We start from the raw sequence: 23,212 nt of genomic DNA, 5'->3' as shown, positions 1-23,212 counted from the left end.
CCAGTACCCTAACCCATTCAGTTTTTATTTTTAGTTATATGTTTTTAAAACCGAAAGGGCTCGGGCCCTAGTTTTGGTTGGCCTTGGGCCGGTTTTCAACCAAGGGCTTAAAGCCCTGATTTCTGTTAGGAGGCCTTAGGGCCTTGTGTAGTGTGTGTGTGTGTATGTTTATAGTATATGTATGTGTTTGGGCTTAAACCCAAACCCCTTTCCTAACCCTAAACCATTTTAACCCAAAACCTTAGAAATCCAAACCACCCATTTTCACCCTAAACCCTTTTAACCTTAGAACCCTAAAATCAAAACCCAATAAATCCTAATCCTATTTAACCTAAACCCTAATCCGGATTTCAAGCCTAAAACCCGTTAGACCTAATTTGACCGTTGACCTCCGGTCAACATTGACTTTAGAGTTGACTTTTCGGGGTTTTCGTCCGGGACCCTTCTTAGGGTAATTCGACGTTCTGAATCCGTTTCCAACGTCCGTTTTCCCAAATTCAATTGCTATTATATAGTTTTATTAATTGGACCCTTTATGTGCTTAGGGGCAATATTGGTGACGTTAGTTGCGTGGCTCTTCGGCGGCTAAGTACTGTGAGTGGATCCCTTCAAAAGCATGTTTTAATAGTAGAAATGCATACATGAAATGCATGATTTAATGATTACGTTTTATGAAACGTTTTGAGATAACATGCTTACTGAGGCTACCTTGAATTATTACTATTTTTCCTATAACCCGTGTTCTTATAGAATATCTGATGGATGACGATATGATATTTAGAACATGTTTCGAACACCTCTTTATAGTAGTAGATGATGGATGACTTTATACTATGAAGTTGTTTTTCAATATATGTATGTTCAATGGTTTTGTACTTACCTAGTGGTCCTTTCCGCTACGGGACGTAGGGATAGATTCCGGTCCGTCCCGGGCGACGGTTTGGTGTTGGCATAGGGCCTGGAGTGTGTTTCCTCTGGCTATTTAGCACAGGGACGGGGAGCCGGCATAGGGCCTGAAGTGTATTTTCCTCTGACTGTCTGCTCAGAGACGGGGAGCCGGCATGGGGCCTGCAGGTTATCGGACAATTCACTAGTGATTATTATATATGAGTTATGATTTGAGATACTGCACATCATGCTAGGTTTCGGAAAACCTATGTTCATCATTATATATTTGTTTTCATAAACCTGGGGGTTAGTATATTGATAACTGTTTTATTATATATATATCAACTTGGTCCACTCATGTTTGTTTTGCGCCCCCTTCAGGATTTAGGTTCGAGGCGTACAATCCCGACAATCAAGGCACTTCCGCATCGGCATTTTCGAGTCCTCTTGGTGTGTGACTCATTCTTTTATTCATTCCATTTTATATCATTCTTTTAGTGTTCTAGTTAGTTGTATGCTCTGAACACGTTCCTTAAATGCATATTCCTTATTCTTTTACATTTATAAGTTTTATCTATCCTTTATTTTCAGCAATTGCACTCAATAAATGGCTTTCGTCACCCTCGGGTGTCGGCCAGCACGTGACCATCCTGATATCCCGAGGATATCGGGATCGGGGCGTGTCAGAACCCGCCGCCCACTTATGCACCTTCCTTAAAAAAATCAAAATTATATATGGGTCCCGCCACTAACATAATAAAAAAAGTTAACCCAACTATTTTAACTCTCTTCACATCCTTCCCAAACTGATGAACCCAGAAGTCTGCAAAAAAAGCCATTTCTGCTATCTATATGAACTTGGGTCATGGCTAAAATAGTGCAGAAGATTTAGAAATTAAAAGTTACGATAATAAATTTATTGACATAAAAAAAATCTAAAGGGAAGGAACTCAGTCAGTGCTAAATGGGTTTGCTTCTTTAATTCCACACCAACAACGTCTCATCATCTCATGCCAGCAGAAGTTGATAAAGTAGATATAGAAGCCCATTAAATAACTAAAATTTTGGATAGAGAGAAACGTATCCGATTACACAGTTCACTTTTGGGGTTTAGAGAGTTTTTTCATGGATTTGTTACAACTTGGCTGCCATGGTTATCAATTTCAGAGAGGAGTGAAACAACTTGAATTTGGGAAGCATTGCTTCTGGTTTTCATCAGGCAGAGAGAAGACGGAGAGAAAAAGAAAAAAATATCAAGTTTAATTGTGATTTTTTTTTTAATTTTTTATTGTGTTAGTGGCGGAACCCATATGCAGCATTGGAATGTTTCAGAAAAGACTCATACGTGGGGGGAGACTCACATTTCCCTAAGAGAAATCATTATGGATTGGGAGCCGTGACCTTCAATCTAGAATAACGACCCGGATTCTCTGCTCCTTTTTTATCATACATTTCTATTTTCATCTTATTTGTGTGGTCACGATTAAGCTACGTCTTTTTATCTTTTTATTTCTATAAAAAAATTAATATAAAATGTTGACATGACTTAACCGTGATCACACAAACAAAGGTAGAATGGAAGTGTATGGGAAAAAACCAGCAGAGAATCCAGATCCCTAGAATAATGGTAAGTTTAGAAATATGAGTCCTTGACTTCTTGAAGATGATCATTGCACTTGGTCAATCCCACATAGGGTCACGGCCATAATGATAACACTAACAGTGTTAAATAATGGAGAATGTTTCCCTCCACAAAGTATCTTTGTTAGGTTCATTGAACTAAGCCTAGAATTTTTGCAAAGTTTCTTCTTTTTCAAGAATTTTTGCAAGGTTTTTTCTTGTAAAAACTCAGCTTCTCTGGTTCACAACTTGAGCTTTATTTCGCAGAGTGCATATATGGGGTTCTCGAGTATTATTATTAGTATCTGGCCAATTCTCATGCAACTGTTTCTTCTGATGGTTACTTCATCCTCCTTACATCTAGGAGGGAATGAGACGGATAGAAAGTCCTTGCTTGCATTTAAAGTTGAAATCGTGAATGATCCACTAGGCATTCTGAGCTCCTGGAATGAATCCCTCCACTTTTGTCAGTGGCAAGGCATTGCTTGTGGCCACAGACACCAGAGAGTCATCGTGCTGAACCTCCAATCAAGCCGGCTGAACGGCCAGCTATCTCCCCACATTGGAAACTTGAGCTTTCTCAGAACTTTAAACCTCCAAAACAACAACTTCAACAACACCATCCCTCAAGAAATTGGTCGTTTGTTCCGTCTACAACAACTACGCCTTGAAAACAACTCCTTCAGTGGTGATATTCCATTCAACATGTCACGTTGCTCTAACCTCCAAATACTTCGGATAGCTGAAAACCATCTTATGGGCAAAATTCCAACTGAAATTGGTTCCTTGTCCAAGCTTCAGGTACTTTTTTTAAGATACAACAATTTAAGCGGGGAAATCCCACCTTCTTTCGGAAATCTTTCTTCTCTCCAGGTGTTAGATGTGTCAGAAAATAATCTGCGTGGAGGTATTCCGAATAGCCTTGGCCAGTTGAAAAGATTAAAATTTCTTTCAGTGGGTCAAAATTATTTAAATGGTACCATCCCTCCCCCGATTTACAACCTCTCATCAATTACAGTCATTTCTGTGCATCTAAACGAACTGCATGGAACTCTTCCTCCTGGGTTGGGCCACACTATATTTCCAAACCTCCAAGAATTTTATTTCTGGTCCAACCAATTCAGTGGACCAATACCAAATTCAATCTCCAATGCCTCAAACCTCTTACTTTTTGCAATCTTATCCAATGAGTTTACTGGAAAAGTGCCTAGTCTAGCACGCCTATCAAATTTGTATTTGTTAACACTTGCCAATAACAATCTTGGAAATGATGAGGAAGGTGACTTGGATTTCATCTCTTCTCTAGTTAATTGCACCAAATTAACACAGTTTGATTTTAATGACAATAATTTTGGAGGAGTGCTACCTGAATCCATCAGCAATCTCTCAACAGAGCTCAATCAAATGGTATTTGGTCGTAACCGGATACGCGGAAGAATTCCCATTGGGATCGGAAATCTAATCAACTTAGAGGTAGTAGCCTCTGAGGGAAACCTACTGATAGGCACAATACCAAGTTCTATTGGTAAACTAAAAAGGTTGGACGCTCTGGATCTGAAGGAGAATAAACTATCAGGTACCATCCCATCTTCTATTGGAAATCTAACTTCATTGACCAAGTTGATTCTCAAGTCAAACAAGTTAGAAGGCAACATACCGGAAAGTCTCGGAGAATGCAGGAATCTGCTACTTTTACTTCTTTCCCAAAATAATCTTCGCGGTCAAATTCCTAAACAAGTTATTGGTTTATCATCCATGTCACAAATTTTGGATTTATCCAGCAACAAGCTTACTGGATCCATACCAATGGAGGTAAGCAACATGATGCATCTAGATTTCTTGGATGTTTCTTGCAATCGGTTATCTGGTGAGATTCCACAAAGCTTAGGGAGTTGTACAGGTTTGACAACTCTAAATCTCAGTGAAAACTCATTGCAGGGGACCATTCCTGAATCCTTGAGCTCTTTGAGAGGGATTGAGAATTTCGACCTCTCTCGCAACAACTTGTCTGGCATAATTCCCAGCTATTTGGCAAGTTTCCGCTTCTTGCTGAATTTGAACCTCTCATTTAATGATTTTGAAGGTGCATTACCAATGAAAGGAGTTTTCGAGAATACAAGTGCACTTTCTGTCACGGGAAACTCACGAATTTGTGGAGGTATACCTTCTTTAAGATTGCCCAAATGCGTCTCCAAGCATTCTAAGCAAGGCTTATCTTCTAGGCCGAAAATAATTATCTCAGCTGCTTGTGGGGTTGTTGGATTGAGTTTTGCAATTTTGTTTGTGATTCTTTACCGATCAAGAAAAACAAGACCACTGAAGTCAACATCAGGATCATCATTGGGGGTTTCACTTTTGAAGTTGTCCTACGGAGATCTCCTTAAAGCAACTGATGGGTTCTCTGCAACCAATTTGATCGGTGCTGGTAGTTTTGGGTCCGTATATAAGGGAATACTCGATCAGTATGAAGGAATAATTGTTGCAGTGAAAGTACTCAATCTTCAAAGTGCAAGAGCTTCCAAAAGTTTCACTGCTGAATGTGAAGCTCTGAGAACAATTAGGCATCGAAATCTTGTCAAGCTACTGACTGCTTGTTCAAGCATCGATTTTCAAGGGAATGATTTCAAAGCTTTGGTTTATGACTTCATGGTGAATGGAAGTCTCGAAGAATGGCTACATAATTCAGCTCAACGGGGCGACAATCCAACCAATTCGCAGAAAAATCTGGTTCTTATTCAGAGAGTAAACATTGCAATCGACGTAGCGTGTGCTCTGGATTATTTGCACAACCGCTCTCACATGCCAATAGTTCATTGTGATTTAAAGCCAAGCAACATTCTCTTGGATGGTGACATGACTGCATGTGTTGGTGATTTTGGTTTGGCAAGGTTCCTCCCAGAGGCTTCTTGTTCATTTCCTGTGCACGAAAGCTCTTCCAATGCAATAAAAGGCTCCATAGGCTATACTGCCCCAGGTAAATTTTTGTGACATATATATACACACACAAATGAGATTTCTTTTATTTTTAGCATTAATTTCTAAAGTCATACATAAAAAAATATCTCTGTTTTTGTGAAAATAAATACACACACACACACATATATTGTTTGTGCTTGCACGATGTTTCTGTTTATGAGTTTTTGAAGTCACACATAAGAACCTAGCTGTGTTTTTGTGTATATAACTTAGAGTATGGAATGGGAAGCAAGGTGTCAACATATGGTGACCTGTATAGCTACGGAATCCTGCTGTTGGAGATGATAACAAGCAAGAGGCCAACAGATGACATGTTTAAAGATGGTATGGACTTGCACAATTTTGTTAAGATGGCTCTACCAGAACGTGTCGAAGAAATATGTGATCCACTACTTGTTCAAATAGAAGAAAGCAGCAGCAGTACTAATCCCAGAAGTAATAGGGGGAATCAAGTCCCAAATGATCAAAGACAAAGGGTTGTGGAGTGCTTGACTTCCATTGCAAGAATAGGAGTTGCTTGTTCTGCGGCAATGCCGAGAGATCGAAGGGACATGAGCAATGTTGTCGCTGAGTTGTGTCTAACAAGGGATGTGCTAACTGGAACAAGGAGGCCTAGAGAGCATCTGTGATCACGGCCGAATTAGTGAATCCCATGACAGTGCTTGTATGTTTCATTGTGATATTCTTAATGATGACGATGAGGAGTGGAACGAGTGAAGTGAACTTTTTGCAATTGTTTTTATGTATGTTTAAATGTTCTTATTAAATATGTAATTTTTCTTATTTGCATTACCATAATCTAAGTCCTGCATCCATGACTGAGTCCTCCAGCAAAACTAATAACAATCAGTTTTCGAAGTCCTCCAGCAAACAGGCCCTAAAGTTTTCTTAGGTTTCGAAGTCGTTTCTAGAAATTTTTCATAGTGAAGATTGGAGCGATTTCAGAGGGCTAGTTTAGTCTTGAACGTGTGGGCACTGGCATATGCAGATTTGTCTAAGAAATATCAAACCAAAACAAAACCAAGAACTTTCAACTGAATTGCACAAAAGAGTCAAAATTTAATTGCTATACAGAACTATTGGTTCAATTGCAAACAATCGAAATTCGAAACCCTACCTCCTCCATCCTACTGAGAGCGAAGCCCTCCTCAGGCAGCATCTCCGACGGAGGCGGCAAAATCGGATCGTCGGACCCGCCAAAACCTCCATCAAAGGCCTGTCCATTCGATTCGGCGTAGATCGACGGAGGAGAGAAGGCCTCCGACGCAGGCTGAGTGGCGAAAGCATCAACCCAGATAACAGTCGTCGTCGAACGGGCGAGTTGAACCGGTGGTGGGGACTGAGTCGTCGAGGCCATGATCAAGTCAAGTGTACTGACACGTAAGAAACGACTCTCTCTGTGTGGCTCTGAACTCCCGAGCGAAATGCTCGCAGGGGCAAAAACTACGCGGGAGAAATATCGACAGGCTGTAAGTGTGCTTATACCGGCTTATTGGGCTTTGATTAGTTCAGCCCAATATTATGTGGGCCCCATCTTCGTTTTGCCATACTTGCGTTACCGGACGATGTTCCCCAAAAAATAACCAAAATTTATTTTTTATTGTTAGGATGAGAACCAACTTTCTTCCACTACAGCCATCAACCTTCAGAAATAGAGTACTCTAGCGCCACGACTCCGTTTCCCCTTTCCATGGATAATAGCCGCCTGCGAAAGTATACCAACAAAGGCACCAGTAGCACGTGGATCATACCAGCTTTTTTCCAATGAGGGGCCATTCACCGCAAGAGTGAGGGTCCCATTGCGATACTGTGTTCCCTAGCTTTCCGGATAGTCCATATTATCCCAGTCAGCAAGATAAGCTTTCCTCCGTGAACCATTGGACACGTCAGCATTGGCACTGCTGTTGTACAGCTCATCGATCGAAGGAATTGTCGCTAATACAGTGAGTTCATATAATTTCGGGCCCTTTGGCTTTCGTCCTTCACATACGCATAATCACCAACAGAGTGCTGTTGTACACTTCATATAAAAGCAATCAGGGGCGGATCCACAGTGAGGTCGTCGGGGTCGCACGACCCTTTGGAAACCATGGAAACAACCTTGAAGCTCCCATATGCGACCTCTTGGAGCTGGGGTCGTCGGGGTCGTCAGGAAGAGGAAGAAGAAGACTCGGCAGGAAGAGGAAAGTGGAGAATATGGGTGGGAGGTTACTAGGAAAGTGGAGAATATGGGTGGGTGGGAGGTTACTGCTGTATGCTTTTTAATTATTTTTTATTTAGCCTTTTCAATATCTGGATTTTTAATTCTGTTTTTAATTTTGTTGATGTTTCACTCTGTCTAGGAGTTTGCTAGGTAGTGGTGTTAATGGAGTCGTGAACTTTGAGAAATTTAAGGGATAAGTCTTCCACTTTTCCTTTTAATAGAATCTTCCAAATGTGTTTTTTAAGTTGCGTCATAGTATTATTTTAGTAACATTTTTAATAAAAGAATGTCATTAAAAATTTTACCAAATGTCATTAAAAATTTTACCAAGTGTTAATAAAAGAGTTATAGACTATCACTGTAAAGAATATTTCTTTAGGGATGATGTTTTTTAAAGGTCCTTGAGTGATGGCTTATATCCATTTCAAGCATTCAACTCTGTAACCGATAGTCTTAAAGCTCTTGCTGCAATTACTAAAGTTTCAATGGATATTTGGCATCAAAGATTGGGCCTTCCATCTATTAAGATACTAAATAAATTGGTTTCTAACTCATGTATTTCAATATATAGTAGCTCAAATAAATCCTTTTGTTTAGATTTTGCCTTAAGGAAAAATTTTAGGCTTTCTTTTATATCTGCAACTTGTCATACAAGCAAGCCTTTAGAACTACTTCATACTGACCAACACCTATAGCCTTTGTCCATGGTTTTAGGTATTGTGTCATCTTTTGCGGATGATTACACCAAGGATTGTTGGTTCTTCCCTTTGCAATGTAAATCCGATGTGTTTTCAACATTTATGCAATTCAAAACCCTCATTAAGGATAAGTCGTGCACTAAGATAATTACTATTCGATCTGATTATGGTAGTGAATTCTTGAGTACTGGATTCTCTAATTACTTAGTTGAGCATGGAATTCAGCATCAACTTAGCTATCCTAATACTCCAAAATAGAATGGTTGTGCTAAGCGCAAACATATGCACCTAGTTGAAACTGTCATGAATATTGTTAAGGGTCCACTTAGGAACAAAATGGGAGATCAATGGTTGAGTGATATCTTGCTTGTTTATATTGAGAGAGATATTTTTGCTTGTATTGAAAATGAAGCTATAATGCTTCGTTTTCAAAATATGAAACCTCGTCGTGGACAATTATAGTTTGTAATATTGTTTCCATTATGAATTATGAATGAAAGTACTATGATTTCATTTTCAATATGTTTTTCCGTCCTAAATTTTTATTTGAACTTTTACACTGCGACCCCTTGGGGTAAGATTCCTGGATCCGCCACTGAAAGCAATACGGAATTTTTTTTGTTTTCATGGGGTTTTACAACTTGGCTGCCATGGTTATCAATTTCAGAGAGGAGTGAAACAACTGGAATTTGAGAACCATGGCTTCTGGTTTTCATCAGGTAGAGGGAAGACGGAGAGAGGGAGAAAAAATATCAAGTTTAATTGTGATTTTTGTTTTTTATTGTGTTAGTGGCGGGACCCGTATGCAATATTGGAATTTTATAGAAAAGACGGGTGAGCGAACCCCCATGGAAATTTCGAAATCATTGCACCCGAGAGAAATTATTAAAGAGGGGGATTCTCTCTTCTTTTAATCTCTCTTTTCTTCTAATCTCTCTTTCTCCTTCTATCGTCTCAATATTACATTTACATCTTGTTTTGAATTTTTTATATAAAAAATAAGATAAAGAAAAGAATGTGAGATAAGGGGATAGAATAAGATGGTAATAGAAGAAGAAAAAATATTACTTCAATTATTACGGATTGTGACCTTCGATCTAAAATAATTGTAACAGTAGTGATATGACCGCTTGACTTCTTGAAGCCCGTGGAGTCAAAGTCGCGGCCCCCAAGCCACAATGATAAGAGTGTTAAATATTGAAGTATGTCTCACTCCACAAAGTATCTATATTAGGCTCATTGAGCTAAGGCTAGAATTTTTGCAAGGTTTTTCCATGTATAAACAACTCTGGTTCTTGACTCGAGCTTTATTTTGCAGAGCACATACATGGGATTCTTGGGTATCATTATTATCATCTGGTCAATTCTCATGCAATTGTGTCTCCTGATGGTTACTTCATCCTCCTTACATCTAGGAGGGAATGAGACGGATAGACAGTCCTTACTTGCATTTAAAGCTGAAATCGTGAACGATCCACTGGGCATTCTTAGCTCCTGGAATGAATCCCTCCACTTCTGTCAGTGGCAAGGCATTGCTTGTAGCCGTAGGCACCAGAGAGTCACCGTGCTGAACCTCCAATCAAGCCGGCTGAATGGTCAGCTATCTCCCCACATTGGAAACTTGAGCTTTCTCAGAACTTTAAACCTCCAAAACAACAGCTTCAACAACACCATCCCTCAAGAAATTGGTCGTTTGTTCCGTCTGCAACAACTACGCCTTGAAAACAACTCCTTCAGCGGTGATATTCCATTCAACATATCACGTTGCTCTAACCTCCAAATACTTCGCATAGTTGGAAACCATCTTAGGGGCAAACTTCCAATTGAAATTGGCTACTTGTCCCAGCTTCAGGTACTTCATTTAAGAAACAACAATTTAAGCGGGGAAATCCCACTTTCTTTTGGAAATCTTTCTTCTCTCCAGGTGTTGTCTGTGCAAGACAATAATCTACATGGAGGTATTCCGCATAGTCTTGGCCAGTTGAAAAGATTAAAAATTCTTGCAGTGGGTTCCAATAATTTGAATGGTACCATCCCTCCCTCCATATACAACCTTTCATCAATTAGAACCATTTCTGTGCTTCTAAACGAACTGCATGGCACTCTTCCTCCTGGGTTGGGCCACACTATATTTCCAAACCTCCAAGAATTTTATTTCTGGTCCAACCAATTCAGTGGACAGATACCAACTTCAATCTCCAATGCCTCACACCTTTCATTTTTTTTTATCGAATCCAATAAGTTTACAGGAAAAGTGCCTAGTTTGGCACGCCTGTCAAATTTGTATAAGTTAACACTTGCCAATAACAGTCTTGGAAATGACGAGGAAGGTGACTTGGGTTTCATCTATTCTCTAGTTAATTGCACCAAATTAACGAAGTTTGATGTTAGTGACAATAATTTTGGAGGAGTGCTACCTGAATCCATCAGCAATCTCTCAACAGAGCTCAACCTACTAGTATTTGATCGTAACCAGATACGCGGAAGAATTCCCATTGGGATCGGAAATCTAATCAACTTAGAGGTAGTAGGCTCTCAGGGAAACCTATTAACAGGCACAATACCAAGTTCTATTGGTAAACTGAAAAGGTTGGATGGTCTATATCTGAACTTCAATAAACTATCAGGTACCATCCCATCTTCTCTTGGAAATCTAACTTTAATGACCAGGTTGATTCTCAAGTCGAACAAGTTTGAAGGCAACATACCGCAAAGTCTCGGAGAATGCAGGAGTATTCTAAATTTAGATCTTTCCCAAAATAATCTTCGTGGTCAAATTCCTAAAGAAGTTATTGGTTTAGCATCCTTGTCACAAATTTTGGATCTATCCAGCAACAAGCTTACTGGATCCATACCAATGGAGGTAAGCAACTTGATGCATGTAGTTGACTTGGATGTTTCTGACAATAGGTTATCTGGTGAGATTCCACAAAGTTTAGGGAGTTGTACAAGTTTAGCAACTCTGTATTTGAGTGGAAACTCATTGCAGGGGACCATTCCTGAATCCTTGAGCTCTTTGAGAGGGATTGAGAATTTCGACCTCTCTCGCAACAACTTGTCTGGCAGAATTCCCAACTATTTGGAGAGTTTCCGCTTCTTAGTGAATTTGAACCTCTCTTTTAATGAGTTTGAAGGTGCATTACCAATGAAAGGAGTTTTCGAGAACACTAGTGCGCTTTCTGTCACGGGAAACTCAAGGATTTGTGGAGGTATACCTTCTTTAAGATTGCCCAAATGCGTCTCCAAGCAAGGGTTATCTTCTAAGCTGAAAATAATTATCTCAGTTGCTTGTGGGGTTGTTGGATTGAGTTTATCGATTTTGTTTATGATTCTTTACCGATCAAGAAAAGCAAGAGGAGTGAAGTCAACTTCTGGATCATCACCGGGGGTTTCACTTTTGAAATTGTCCTACAGTGATCTCCTTAAAGCAACCGATGGGTTCTCTGCAGCCAATTTGATTGGTGCTGGTAGTTTTGGGTCTGTATATAAGGGAAGGGATGTGATATCCACACACCCTTTTTTACTTCTCACACACCCTTCTAATTTTGGGCCGTCGGATCGAATGAATTGAAGAAGATCAACGGACAGAAATTAACAAAGGGTGTGTGAGAAGTAAAAAGGGGTGTGTGGATAGCACACCCCATAAGGGAATACTCGATCAGTATGAAGGAAGAACTGTTGGAGTGAAAGTACTCAATCTTCAAAGTGCAAGAGCTTCCAAAAGTTTCACTGCTGAATGTGAAGCTCTGAGAACCATTAGGCACCGAAATCTTGTCAAGCTACTAACTGCCTGTTCAAGCATCGATTTTCAAGGGAATGATTTCAAAGCTTTGGTTTATGACTTCATGGTGAATGGAAGTCTCGAAGAATGGCTGCATAATTCAGCTCAACGGGGCGACAATCCAACCAATCTACAGAAGAATTTGGATCTTATTCAGAGAGTAAACATTGCAATCGACATAGCGTGTGCTCTGGATTATTTGCACAACCGCTCTCACCTGCCAATAGTTCATTGTGATTTAAAACCAAGCAACATTCTTTTGGATGGTGACATGACTGCATGTGTTGGTGATTTTGGTTTGGCAAGGTTCCTCCCAGAGGCTTCTTGTTCATTTCCTGTGCATGAAAGCTCTTCCAATGCAATAAAAGACTCCATAGGCTATACTGCCCCAGGTAATTTTTTGTAACATATATATATACACACAAAAATGAGATTTCGTTTATTTTTAGCATTAATTTTTAAAGTCATACATAAAAAAATATCTCTGTTTTTGTGAAAATACACACACACACACACATATATTGTTTGTGCTTGCACGATGTTTTCTGTTTATGAGTTTTTGAAGTCACACATAAGAACCTAGCTGTGTTTTTGTGTATATAACTTAAGAGTATGGAATGGGAAGCAAGGTGTCAACATATGGTGACCTGTATAGCTACGGAATCCTGCTGTTGGAAATGATAACAAGCAAGAGGCCAACAGATGACATGTTTAAAGATGGTATGGACTTGCACAATTTTGTTACGATGGCTCTACCAGAACGTGTGGAAGAAATATGTGATCCATTACTTGTTCAAATAGAAGAAAGCACCAGCAGTACTAATCCCAGAAGTAATAGGGGGAATCAAGTCCCAAATGATCAAAGACAAAGGGTTGTGGAGTGCTTGACTTCCATTGCAAGAATAGGAGTTGCTTGTTCTGCAGCAATGCCGAGAGATCGAAAGGACATGAGCAATGTTGTCGCTGAGTTGTGTCTAACAAGGGATGTGCTGACTGGAACAAGGAGGCCTAGAAAGCATCTGTGATCACGGCCGAATTAGTGAATCCCATGACAGTGCTTGTATGTTTCATTGTGATATTCTTAATGATGACGATGAGGAGTGGAACGTGTGAAGTGAACTTTTTGCAATTGTTTTTATGTATGTTTAAATGTTCTTATTAAATATGTAATTTTTCTTATTTGCATTACCATCATCCAAAGAATGTCTCTTGGGACCCTATCATACGCTTTTTCCAAATCTATAAAGACCATGTGTAAATCCTTTTTCCCATCTCTATATCTTTCCATCAATCTTCGTAAGAGATAGATTGCCTCCATGGTTGAGCGCCCTGGCATGAACCCGAATTGGTTGTCCGAAACCCGTGTCTCTTGCCTCAATCTATGCTCAATGACTCTTTCCCAGAGCTTCATTGTATGACTCATTAGCTTAATACCCCTATAGTTCATGCAATTTTTAAGGGCGATGTACAAAATTGCATGAACTATAGGGGTATTAAGCTAATGAGTCATACAATGAAGCTCTGGGAGAGAGTCATTGAGCATAGATTGAGGCAAGAGACACGGGTTTCGGACAACCAATTCGGGTTCATGCCAGGGCGCTCAACCATGGAGGCAATCTATCTCTTACGAAGATTGATGGAAAGATATAGAGATGGGAAAAAGGATTTACACATGGTCTTTATAGATTTGGAAAAAGCGTATGATAGGGTCCCAAGAGACATTCTTTGGAGGATTTTAGAGAAGAAAGGAGTACGAGTAGCATATATCCAAGCTATACAGGATACGTATGAAGGAGCAAAGACTGCCGTAAGAACTCATGAAGGACAAACCGAAAGCTTTCCTATAATTGTAGGATTACATCAAGGCTCATCCTTAAGTCCTTACCTTTTTGCGTTGGTAATGGATGAGTTAACAGGACATATTCAAGGTGATATTCCTTGATGTATGCTTTTCGCAGACGATATAGTGTTGATAGATGAAACTCAGGAAGGGGTAAATGCAAAGCTTAACCTTTGGAGAGAAGTGTTGGAATCTAAAGGTCTTCGCCTAAGCCGATCAAAGACATAATATATGGAGTGCAAGTTCAGTGCAAATGGAGGCCAAAACGAGTTAGGGGTGAGGATCGGAGATCAAGAAATACCAAAGAGCGACCGTTTTCTTTACCTAGGATCTATCTTGCAAAAGAACGGAGAATTAGATGGAGATCTCAACCATAGAATACAAGCTGGATGGATGAAGTGGAAGAGTGCATCCGGCGTGTTGTGTGACCGCCGTATGCCACTGAAGCTCAAGGGAAAATTTTATAGAACGGCAATAAGGCCGGCGATGCTGTATGGCACAGAATGTTGGGCGGTGAAGCATCAACACGTACACAAAATGGGTGTAGCGGAGATGAGGATGCTTCATTGGATGTGTGGGCACACGAGAAAGGATAAGATTAGGAATGAGGATATCCGGGGTAAAGTAGGAGTAGCCGAAATTGAAGGAAAGATGAGAGAAAATCGGTTACGGTGGTATGGACATGTGCAAAGAAGGCCTACTGACGCTCCGATTAGAAGATGCGACTATGGGACAAAGGTTCAAGGCCGAAGGGGTAGAGGAAGACCTAGGAAAACTTTGGAAGAGACCCTAAGAAAAGACTTAGAGTACTTGGATCTAACGGAGGACATGACACAGGACAGAACACAATGGCGTTCTAAGATTCATATAGCCGATCCCACTCAGTGACTTGGATTTTCCAAGTCTCCAACCGAGAAGTTTTCCTCACTCGGGAAATTAAGGGAACACTACCTCAACCTATATGCTCCACTCACAAAGCTTCAACATACAAGCTTCAACAAAAGAAAATTCAAAGAACTTAGCGAAGAAGGCTTTGGTGTATTTAACACAATACGTTGAAATGAAGGAAAGCTTATTTATTGATATCCCCGATAAGTTACAAATATGTACATATACTTGAGTCAAAATAAACAAACAAGAGGGAGCCTTCACAAAGGTTGCTTAGGAGAAGTCTCAGCAGTCGGTAGAGCCCCAGAAAGAGAAGGCACCGAAGGGGGATCATTCGGAGCCTTAGTACTGGACAAAACCCTAGAAGGAGGAGGCATCAGAGGTTGATCATTTGGAGCTTCATTACGCGGTACAGCCCTAGAAGACGAAGACAATAAATGCCTTTGGAACAAACCCACAAATCTCTGATGATCAAGTAAAACCTGACCATCAGATTCCTTCATCTGATCAAGCTTCCTCTTCATGTTTGTAGCATAGTCATGTGCGAGCCGGTGCAACTGTTTATTCTCATGCTTGAGCCCTCTAATCTCCTGTTTGAGACTCATCACTTCAGCCGCCAATGATTCAACTTGGCGGGTTCGAGCAAATAGGCGTTGGGCCATATTAGACACAGAACCTGCACACTGAACACTGAGAGCCAGAGAATCCTTAACAGCCAACTCATCAGACCGTTTGGAAAGTAGTCTGTTATCTTTGGGAGTGAGAAGGTTCCTGGCCACTACCGCAGCGGTCATATCATTCTTCATCACGGAATCCCCAACGGTAAGAGGACCAGTAGGGGAGACGAATGATGGGCGCCATATGTTGTCTGGAGAAGGCGGGGCTACCTCTTCAACAAGGTTCAAGTCAAAACGACGGTCGGAGGGGCCAGACATTTTCAAAGGTGTTGAAGAGAGAAGAGGTCGGACAAATCAAGATCTTAGAAGTGCAAGAATGGAGCTTCTACTGGTGGATATTCAAGTGTGCTTTGGAACTTAATGTCAGCCTCTATAAAAATCTGCACTCGATGAAGCTTCAGAAATCGAAGAGGCGCCTGCTCAGAAATCGAAGAGGCGTTTGCTTTCTCAAAAGCTGGGCTGCTCAGAGACCACGAGGGTCGATCTCAGAAATCGAAGAGGCGTTTGCTTTCTCAAAAGCTGGGCTGCTCAAAGACCACGAAGGCCGATCTTAGAAATCGAAGAGGCTTGCTTTTTCAAAAGCTGGGCTGCTCAGAGACCACGAGGGCCGATCTCAGAAATCGAAGAGGCACCTACTTTTCCAGCCTTGTCAGCACCTGTCACACGCACACTCAGCTTTACGGAAATTATGGGCATTCTGTCGAAGATTTCTGGCGAAGTAGAAAGCACATGAATCGTACTGTTCAATCACCCACTTCCCACACGCAACAGTAGCTCATGGGTACCACAGATAACTTTGCCAAAGTTCTCTGACAAAGTTGAGACACGTGAAGCTTGCAGCTCCCACTACATCGCTCTGACCAAGAAGGGTAAAAGAATTGCAAAGAAACAACACTAACAAAGTTTAGACACATAAATTTTGAAGGTCTAGCTACCATATTATTACCCACAAGGGTAAAGGAACAGTACCACTGCTGGATAATTGGAAAGTCCCGGTGTGTCAACCTTTGTGCTTCGTGGCAAGGTAGACTAGCAAACATGCCCAACCTTTACTCATATTCGAGAAAACACTCCCAACAAGATTGCTTGCTCCAAAATCGAAGAGGCACCGCTCTCCGAATCTCGAGAGTCAGACTCCCAACATGATTACTTTCTCAAAAATCGAAGAGAGGGTAAAGGAACAGTACCACTGCTGGATAATTAGAAAGTCCCTGTGTGTCAACCTTTGTGCTTCGTGGCAAGGTAGACTAGCAAACATGCCCAACCTTTACTCACATTCGAGAAAACACTCCCAACAAGATTGCTTGCTCCAAAATCGAAGAGGCACCGCCCCCGAATCTCGAGAGCCAGACTCCCAACATGATTACTTTCTCAAAAATCGAAGAGAGGGTAAAGGAACAGTACCACTGCTGGATAATTGGAAAGTCCCTGTGTGTCAACCTCTGTGCTTCGTGGCAAGGTAGACTAGCAAATATGCCCAACCTTTACTCACATTCGAGAAAACACTCCCAACAAGATTGCTTGCTCCAAAATCGAAGAGGCACCGCCCTCCGAATCTCGAGAGCCAGACTCCCAACATGATTACTTTCTCAAAAATCGAAGAGACACCGCTCTCCGAATCTCGAGAGCCAGACCCCCAGCAGGATTACTTTCTCAAAAATCGAAGAGGCATCGCTCTCCGAATCTCGAGAGCCAGATCCCCGACAGGATTGCTTGTTCGAAAACCGAAGAGGCACCACTTTCCCAACTTCAAGAGCTGGATCTCCTTGGATAAAGCTTGTCTGTAATCTTCACACGCAACATCAGCTTTCCAGATACCACAGACCACTTTTTCAAAGTGCTCTGACAGAGTTAAAACATGTGATGCTGGCAGCTCCCACTACCGTGCTATGACCAAGCAGGGTAAAGGAATAGCATTATTACTTGATGTTAGGGAGACTCCTATATATGTCGACCTCCATCCCTAATGGACAGGCAGACCTGTAAAAATGCTCAACCCTTTCTCTTATCTGAGAGGGCACTCCCAACGAAGCCTTTCGAAATATTCAGCTTTCTTTCCCCCCGATAATACCTCTGTAAACAAGCTATACTAGAGCAAGAATATCTCATATCATCAGGGTTAAAAGCAAGAGTATCCCATATCATGCTTTTTCCCTGTCTTTTCCTTTGGCCTTGTTCTTACCTGCAAGACAAAGAGAAAGAGAGCAATCAGTCAGCACTTGGAATCAAGCTTCCAGCTAGGAACTGACTGCCTGGAACCCCTTACCTGATTACTTACCTGGCATTGCTCTCGAGTACTCATCTTCAACATCTTATGCTTCCAGGGAAGATACCGCATCTGCCTGAGGAACAGATAGGGCAAGTGAGAAGGATACAAGGAAGCATGTGGAGACAAGCGTAACAGCACACGTGCCGATACATCCACTACTCTGTCAAAAGCAAAAGTATCTCATATCAGCAGGGTCGAACGTACTCTAGATTTGATGGACTTGTTTTGACCCTCAAATTCTTCAGTCGGCCTTATACTTTGGAGGAAACCAGAAAACCCTCCAGCCCAGTTCAAGAATAAGCCTGTGGAAAGTTACTTCTTCAAAAGCAAAAGTATCCCATATCATATCTTCTCATTTTTCTTCTCTTTATCCTTCATGCTGCCTGCAAGATAGGGAGAATGTGAACAATCAGCCGGAGCTCTGATTGCTTACCTTGTCTGGCACCTCTTTCAGCAGATCCCCTAGCTCGGCGACTTGGGGGACTTCTACTACATGGTTTGTATCGTGCTTGACCAAGCATGAAACTACAAGTAAGCTTCAAGTGAAATTGATACATTACCTTGTGCATCTCCACCAGTTACAGATACCATCCCTGGATGGAGGAAGAGTACTTCCAGAGAAGATGCCACATCTACCTATGAGACAGATAAGGCAAGTCAAGACGATACCACACTCCGGTACTTAGAAGTTTCGTGGCTACGAGATCATTCTCCTACAATATTTCCTAATGTCATTTGTACTAAATCATTCACTTGTACTCACTAAAGGAGAGCTTGAACCTATGTACTTATGTAAACCCTTCACAATTAATGAGAACTCCTATATTCCGTGGACGTAGCCAATCTGGGTGAACCACGTACATCTTGTGTTTGCTTTCCTATCTCTATCCATTTATATACTTATCCACATTAATGACCGGAGCAATCTAGCGAAGATCACAAAAAGTGACCGTTTTCGCTACCTAGGATCTATCTTGCAAGAGAACGGAGAATTAGATGGAGATCTCAACCATAGAATACAAGCTGGATGGATGAAGGGTAAGAGTGCATCCGGCGTGTTGTGTGACCGTCGTAGGCCACTGAAGCTCAAGGGAAAATTTTATAAGACAACAATAAGGCCAGCGATGTTGTATGGCACAGAATGTTGGGCGGTGAAGCATCAACACGTACACAAAATGGGTGTAGCGGAGATGAGGATGCTTCATGGGATGTATGGGCACACGAGAAAGGATAAGATTGGGAATGAGGATATCCGAGGTAAAGTAGGAGTAGCCAAAATTGAAGGAAATATGAGAGAAAATCGGTTCCGGTGGTTTGGACATGTGCAAAGAAGGCCTACTGACGCTCCGGTTCGAAAATGTGACTACGGGACAGAGGTTCAGGGCCGAAGGGGTAGAGGAAGACCTAGGAAAACTTTGGAAGAGACCCTAAGAAAAGACTTGAGTACTTGGATCTAACGGAGGACATGACACAAAACCGAGCGCAATGGCGTTCTAAGATTCATATAGCCGACCCCACTTAGTGGGAAAAGGCTTTGTTGTTGTTGTTGTTGTTGTTGTTGTGTTGCATTACCATCATCTAAGTCCTGCATCCATGACTGAGTCCTCCAGCAAAACTAATAACAATCAGTTTTCGAAGTCCTCCAGCAAACAGGCCCTAAAGTTTTCTTAGGTTTCAAAGTCGTTTCTCGAAATTTTTTTTAGTGAAGATTGGAGCGATTTCAGAGGGCTAGTTTAGTCTTGAACGTGTGGGCACTGGCATATGCAGATTTGTCTGTAAGAAATATCAAACCAAATCAAAACCAAGAACTTTCAACTGAATTGCACAAAAGAGTCAAAATTTAATTGCTATTTAGAACTATTGGTTCAATCGCAAACAATCGAAATTCGAAACCCTACCTCCTCCATCCTACTGAGAGCGAAGCCCTCCTCGGGTGGCATCTCCGACGGAGGAGGCAAAATTGGATCGTCGGACCCGCCAAAACCTCCATCAATGCCCTGTCCATTCGATTCGGCGTAGATCGACGGAGGAGAGAAGGCCTCCCACGCAGGCTGAGTGGCGAAAGCATCAACCCAGATAACAGTCGTCGTCGAACGGGCGAGTTGAACCGGTGGTGGGGACTGAGTCATCGAGGCCATGATCAAGTCAAGTGTACTGACACGTAAGAAACGACGCTCTCAGTGTGGCTCTGAAGTTTTGAACTCCCGAGCGAAATGCTCGCAGAGGCAAAAACTAGGCGGGAGAAATATCGACAGGCTCTAAGTGGGCTTATACCGGCTTATTGGGCTTTGATTAGTTCAGCCCAATATTATGTGGGCCGCTTCTTCGTTTTGCCATACTTGCGTAGTTGCGTTACCAGACGATGTTCCCCAAAAACATAACCAAAATTTATTGTTTATTGTTACGATGAGAACCAACTTTCTTCCACTACAGCCATCAACCTTGAGAATACTCTTTTGTTTTTAGCTCCCAGTTGCTTTGGCCCTCTAGCGCCACGACTCCGTTTCCCCTTTCCATTGGTAATAGCCGCCTGCGAAAGTATACCAACAAAGGCACCAGTAGCACGTGGATGATACCAGCTTTTTTCCAATGAGGGGCCATTCACCGCAAGAGTGAGGGTCCCATTGCGATAGTGTGTTCCCTATCTTTCCGGATAGTCCATATTATCCCAGTCAGCATTGGCAGTGCTGTTGTACAGCTCATTGATCGAAGGAATTGTCGCATAATCACCGATAATTGTCGCTAATACAGTGAGTTCATATAATTAATTAAAAAGTTACGATAATGAATTTATTAATATAAAAGCAATCCCTTTAATAATGAATTTCTCATCATCTCAATGCCTGCAGTGCTGAATCAGTGCTGAATGGGTCTGCTTCTTTTATTCCACATCTACAAGGCCCTTTCACTTTTGGTGCCTTTTCATATCTTCTGTTTATCTGATCATGGTTAAATCATTTAAATATTTTATATTATTATTTATTTTTATCTTATTATCTTTATAAAAAATAATATAAAATATTAATGTGGCTTAACCGTGACCACACAAAACGAAAGAGCATGAAAGGACATCGAAAATAGAAGGGCAGACGATCCTTTTCCCTACAGCATCTCATCATCTCACGCCAGCACAAGTTGATAAAGTAGATATAGAAGCCCATAAAATAACTAAAATTTTTTGGGAGAGAGAGAAACGTAGACTGAGATTTAGATCTTCGGAATTTGTTTGTTTTGATGGGGTTTTACACTTGGCTGCCATGGTTATCAATTTCAGAGAGGAGTGAAACAACTGGAATTTGAGAACCATGGCTTCTGGTTTTCATCAGGTAGAGGGAAGACGGAGAGAGTGAGAAAAAATACCAAGTTTAATTGTGATTTTTTTTTATTGTGTTAGTGGCGAGACCCGTATGCAATATTGGAATTTTATAGAAAAGACGGGTGAGCGAACCCCATGGAAATTTGGCTAGGAGAAATCATTGCACCCGAGAGAAATTATTATGGAGTAGGATTTTCTTTTTTTCTAATTTCTTATTTTTTTTATGTCGTCTTCTATTTAAATGATTGCAATTACATCACATTTACATCTTGTTTTGAATTTGTTATATAAAGAATAAGTTAAAAAGAAGAATGAGATGAGGAGATAGAAGAAGATGGTAATAGAAGAAGAAAGAATAGTACTCCAATTATTACGGACTGTGACCTTCGATCTAAAATAATTGTAACAGTAGTACTATGACCGCTTGACTTCTTGAAACCCGCAGAGTCAAAGTTGCGGCCCCCAAGCCACAATGATAAGAGTGTTAAATATTGAAGTATGTCTCACTCCACAAAGTATCTATATTAGGCTCATTGAGCTAAGGCTAGAATTTTTGCAAGGTTTTTCATGTATAAACAGTATCTGGTCCTTGACTCGAGCTTTACTTCGCAGAGCGCATACATGGGGTTCTCCAGTATCATTAACATTATCTGGTCAATTCTTATGCAACTGTTTCTCCTGATGAGTACTTCATCCTCCTTACATCTAGGAGGGAATGAAACGGATAGACAGTCCTTGCTTGTATTTAAAGCTAAAATCGTGAATGATCCACTGGGCATTCTTAGCTCCTGGAATGAATCCCTCCACTTCTGTCAGTGGCAAGGTATTGTTTGTGGCCGTAGGCACCAGAGAGTCACCGTGCTGGATCTCCAATCAAGCCGGCTGTACGGTCAGCTATCTCCCCACATTGGAAACTTGAGCTTTCTCAGAAATTTAAACCTCCAAAACAACAGCTTCAACAACATCATCCCTCAAGAAATTAGCCGTTTGTTCCAACAACTACTCCTTGAAAACAACTCATTCAGTGGTGATATTCCATTCAACTTATCACGTTGCTCTAACCTCCAAATACTTCGCATAGCTAGAAACCATCTTGTGGGTAAAATTCCAATTGAAATTGGTTCCTTGTCCAAGCTTCAGGTACTTAAATTAACCAAAACCAATTTAAGTGGGGAAATCCCAGCTTCTTTGGGAAATCTTTCTTTTCTCCAGGTGTTAGATGTGAAAGAAAATAATCTGCGTGGAGGCATTCCGAATAGCCTTGGCCAGTTGAAAAGACTAACATATCTTTCATTGGGTGAAAATTATTTGAATGGTACCATCCCTCCCTGCATATACAACCTCTCATCAATTACACTCATTTCTGTGCTTCTAAACGAACTGCATGGAACTCTTCCTCCTGGGTTGGGCCACACTATATTTCCAAACCTCCAACAATTTTATTTCCGGTCCAACCAATTCAGTGGATCGATACCAAATTCAATCTCCAATGCCTCAAACCTTTCACATTTTGAAATCTCAATCACTGAGTTTACTGGAAAAGTGCCTAGTCTAGCACGCCTGTCAAATTTGTATTTGTTAGGACTTGCCGATAACAATCTTGGAAATGATGAGGAAGGTGACTTGGATTTCATCTCTTCCCTAGTTAATTGCACCAAATTAACACTGTTTGATGTTCGTGGCAATAATTTTGGAGGAGTGCTACCTGAATCCATCAGCAATCTCTCAACAGAGCTCAATCAAATGGTAATTGGTCGTAACCGGATACGCGGAAGAATTCCCATTGGGATCGGAAATCTAATCAATTTAGAGGTAGTAGCCTCTGAGGGAAATCTACTGACAGGCACAATACCAAGTTCTATTGGTAAACTAAAAAGGTTGGACTCTCTGGATCTGAAGGAGAATAAACTATCAGGTACCATCCCATCTTCTATTGGAAATCTAACTTCATTAACCAGGTTGATTCTCGAGTGAAACAAGTTAGACGGCAACATACCCGAAAGTCTCGGAGAATGCAGGAATCTGCTACTTTTACTTCTTTCCCAAAATAATCTCC

The 23,212-nt window shown here is 41.1% G+C and overlaps 3 protein-coding genes and 1 long non-coding RNA gene across 4 annotated transcripts; 3 read left to right on the top strand and 1 right to left on the bottom strand.

Annotated features, from left to right (window-relative positions):
• The first annotated feature begins 2,539 nt into the window (after positions 1 to 2,539).
• Positions 2,540 to 6,299, top strand: LOC103438083 (putative receptor-like protein kinase At3g47110). The gene is made up of 2 exons (XM_029106431.2): positions 2,540 to 5,482; positions 5,698 to 6,299. The coding sequence occupies exons 1-2, from the start codon at positions 2,596 to 2,598 to the stop codon at positions 6,111 to 6,113; spliced, it is 3,303 nt and encodes a 1,100-aa protein (XP_028962264.2). The 5' UTR covers positions 2,540 to 2,595; the 3' UTR covers positions 6,114 to 6,299.
• LOC139194587 (uncharacterized) lies at positions 5,505 to 6,931 on the bottom strand. The gene is made up of 2 exons (XR_011579559.1): positions 6,602 to 6,931; positions 5,505 to 6,107 (listed from the first exon to the last, which is right to left on the bottom strand). It is a non-coding gene; the product is annotated as an uncharacterized lncRNA (long non-coding RNA).
• Positions 6,932 to 9,712: 2,781 nt separating this feature from the next.
• On the top strand, positions 9,713 to 13,435 carry LOC114824722 (putative receptor-like protein kinase At3g47110). The gene is made up of 3 exons (XM_070809710.1): positions 9,713 to 11,862; positions 12,020 to 12,558; positions 12,776 to 13,435. Exons 1-3 carry the CDS (start codon positions 9,713 to 9,715, stop codon positions 13,189 to 13,191), a joined length of 3,105 nt encoding a protein of 1,034 aa, XP_070665811.1. The 3' UTR covers positions 13,192 to 13,435.
• An 8,342-nt stretch (positions 13,436 to 21,777) lies between these two features.
• On the top strand, positions 21,778 to 23,130 carry LOC114826322 (putative receptor-like protein kinase At3g47110). Its single transcript, XM_029106427.1, has one exon. The coding sequence runs from the start codon at positions 21,778 to 21,780 to the stop codon at positions 23,128 to 23,130; it is 1,353 nt and encodes a 450-aa protein (XP_028962260.1).
• Positions 23,131 to 23,212: the final 82 nt, after the last annotated feature.

Source organism: Malus domestica, chromosome 01, assembly GCF_042453785.1.
Source record: "Malus domestica chromosome 01, GDT2T_hap1".
Classification (NCBI taxonomy): domain Eukaryota; kingdom Viridiplantae; phylum Streptophyta; class Magnoliopsida; order Rosales; family Rosaceae; genus Malus; species Malus domestica.
This window is presented reverse-complemented; position numbering and strand designations above follow the sequence as displayed.

What these genes read in the sequence shown, in the direction of transcription:
- LOC103438083 (XM_029106431.2), top strand. Translation starts at nt 2,596, where the DNA reads ATGATAACACTAACAGTGTTAAATAATGGAGAATGTTTCCCTCCACAA. An exon ending in CATAGGCTATACTGCCCCAG is followed by an intron (nt 5,483 to 5,697) that starts GTAAATTTTTGT and finishes TATATAACTTAG; the next exon opens with AGTATGGAATGGGAAGCAAG.
- LOC114826322 (XM_029106427.1), top strand. Translation starts at nt 21,778, where the DNA reads ATGGGGTTCTCCAGTATCATTAACATTATCTGGTCAATTCTTATGCAA.
- LOC114824722 (XM_070809710.1), top strand. Translation starts at nt 9,713, where the DNA reads ATGGGATTCTTGGGTATCATTATTATCATCTGGTCAATTCTCATGCAA. An exon ending in ATTGGTGCTGGTAGTTTTGG is followed by an intron (nt 11,863 to 12,019) that starts GTCTGTATATAA and finishes GTGTGTGGATAG; the next exon opens with CACACCCCATAAGGGAATAC. An exon ending in CATAGGCTATACTGCCCCAG is followed by an intron (nt 12,559 to 12,775) that starts GTAATTTTTTGT and finishes ATATAACTTAAG; the next exon opens with AGTATGGAATGGGAAGCAAG.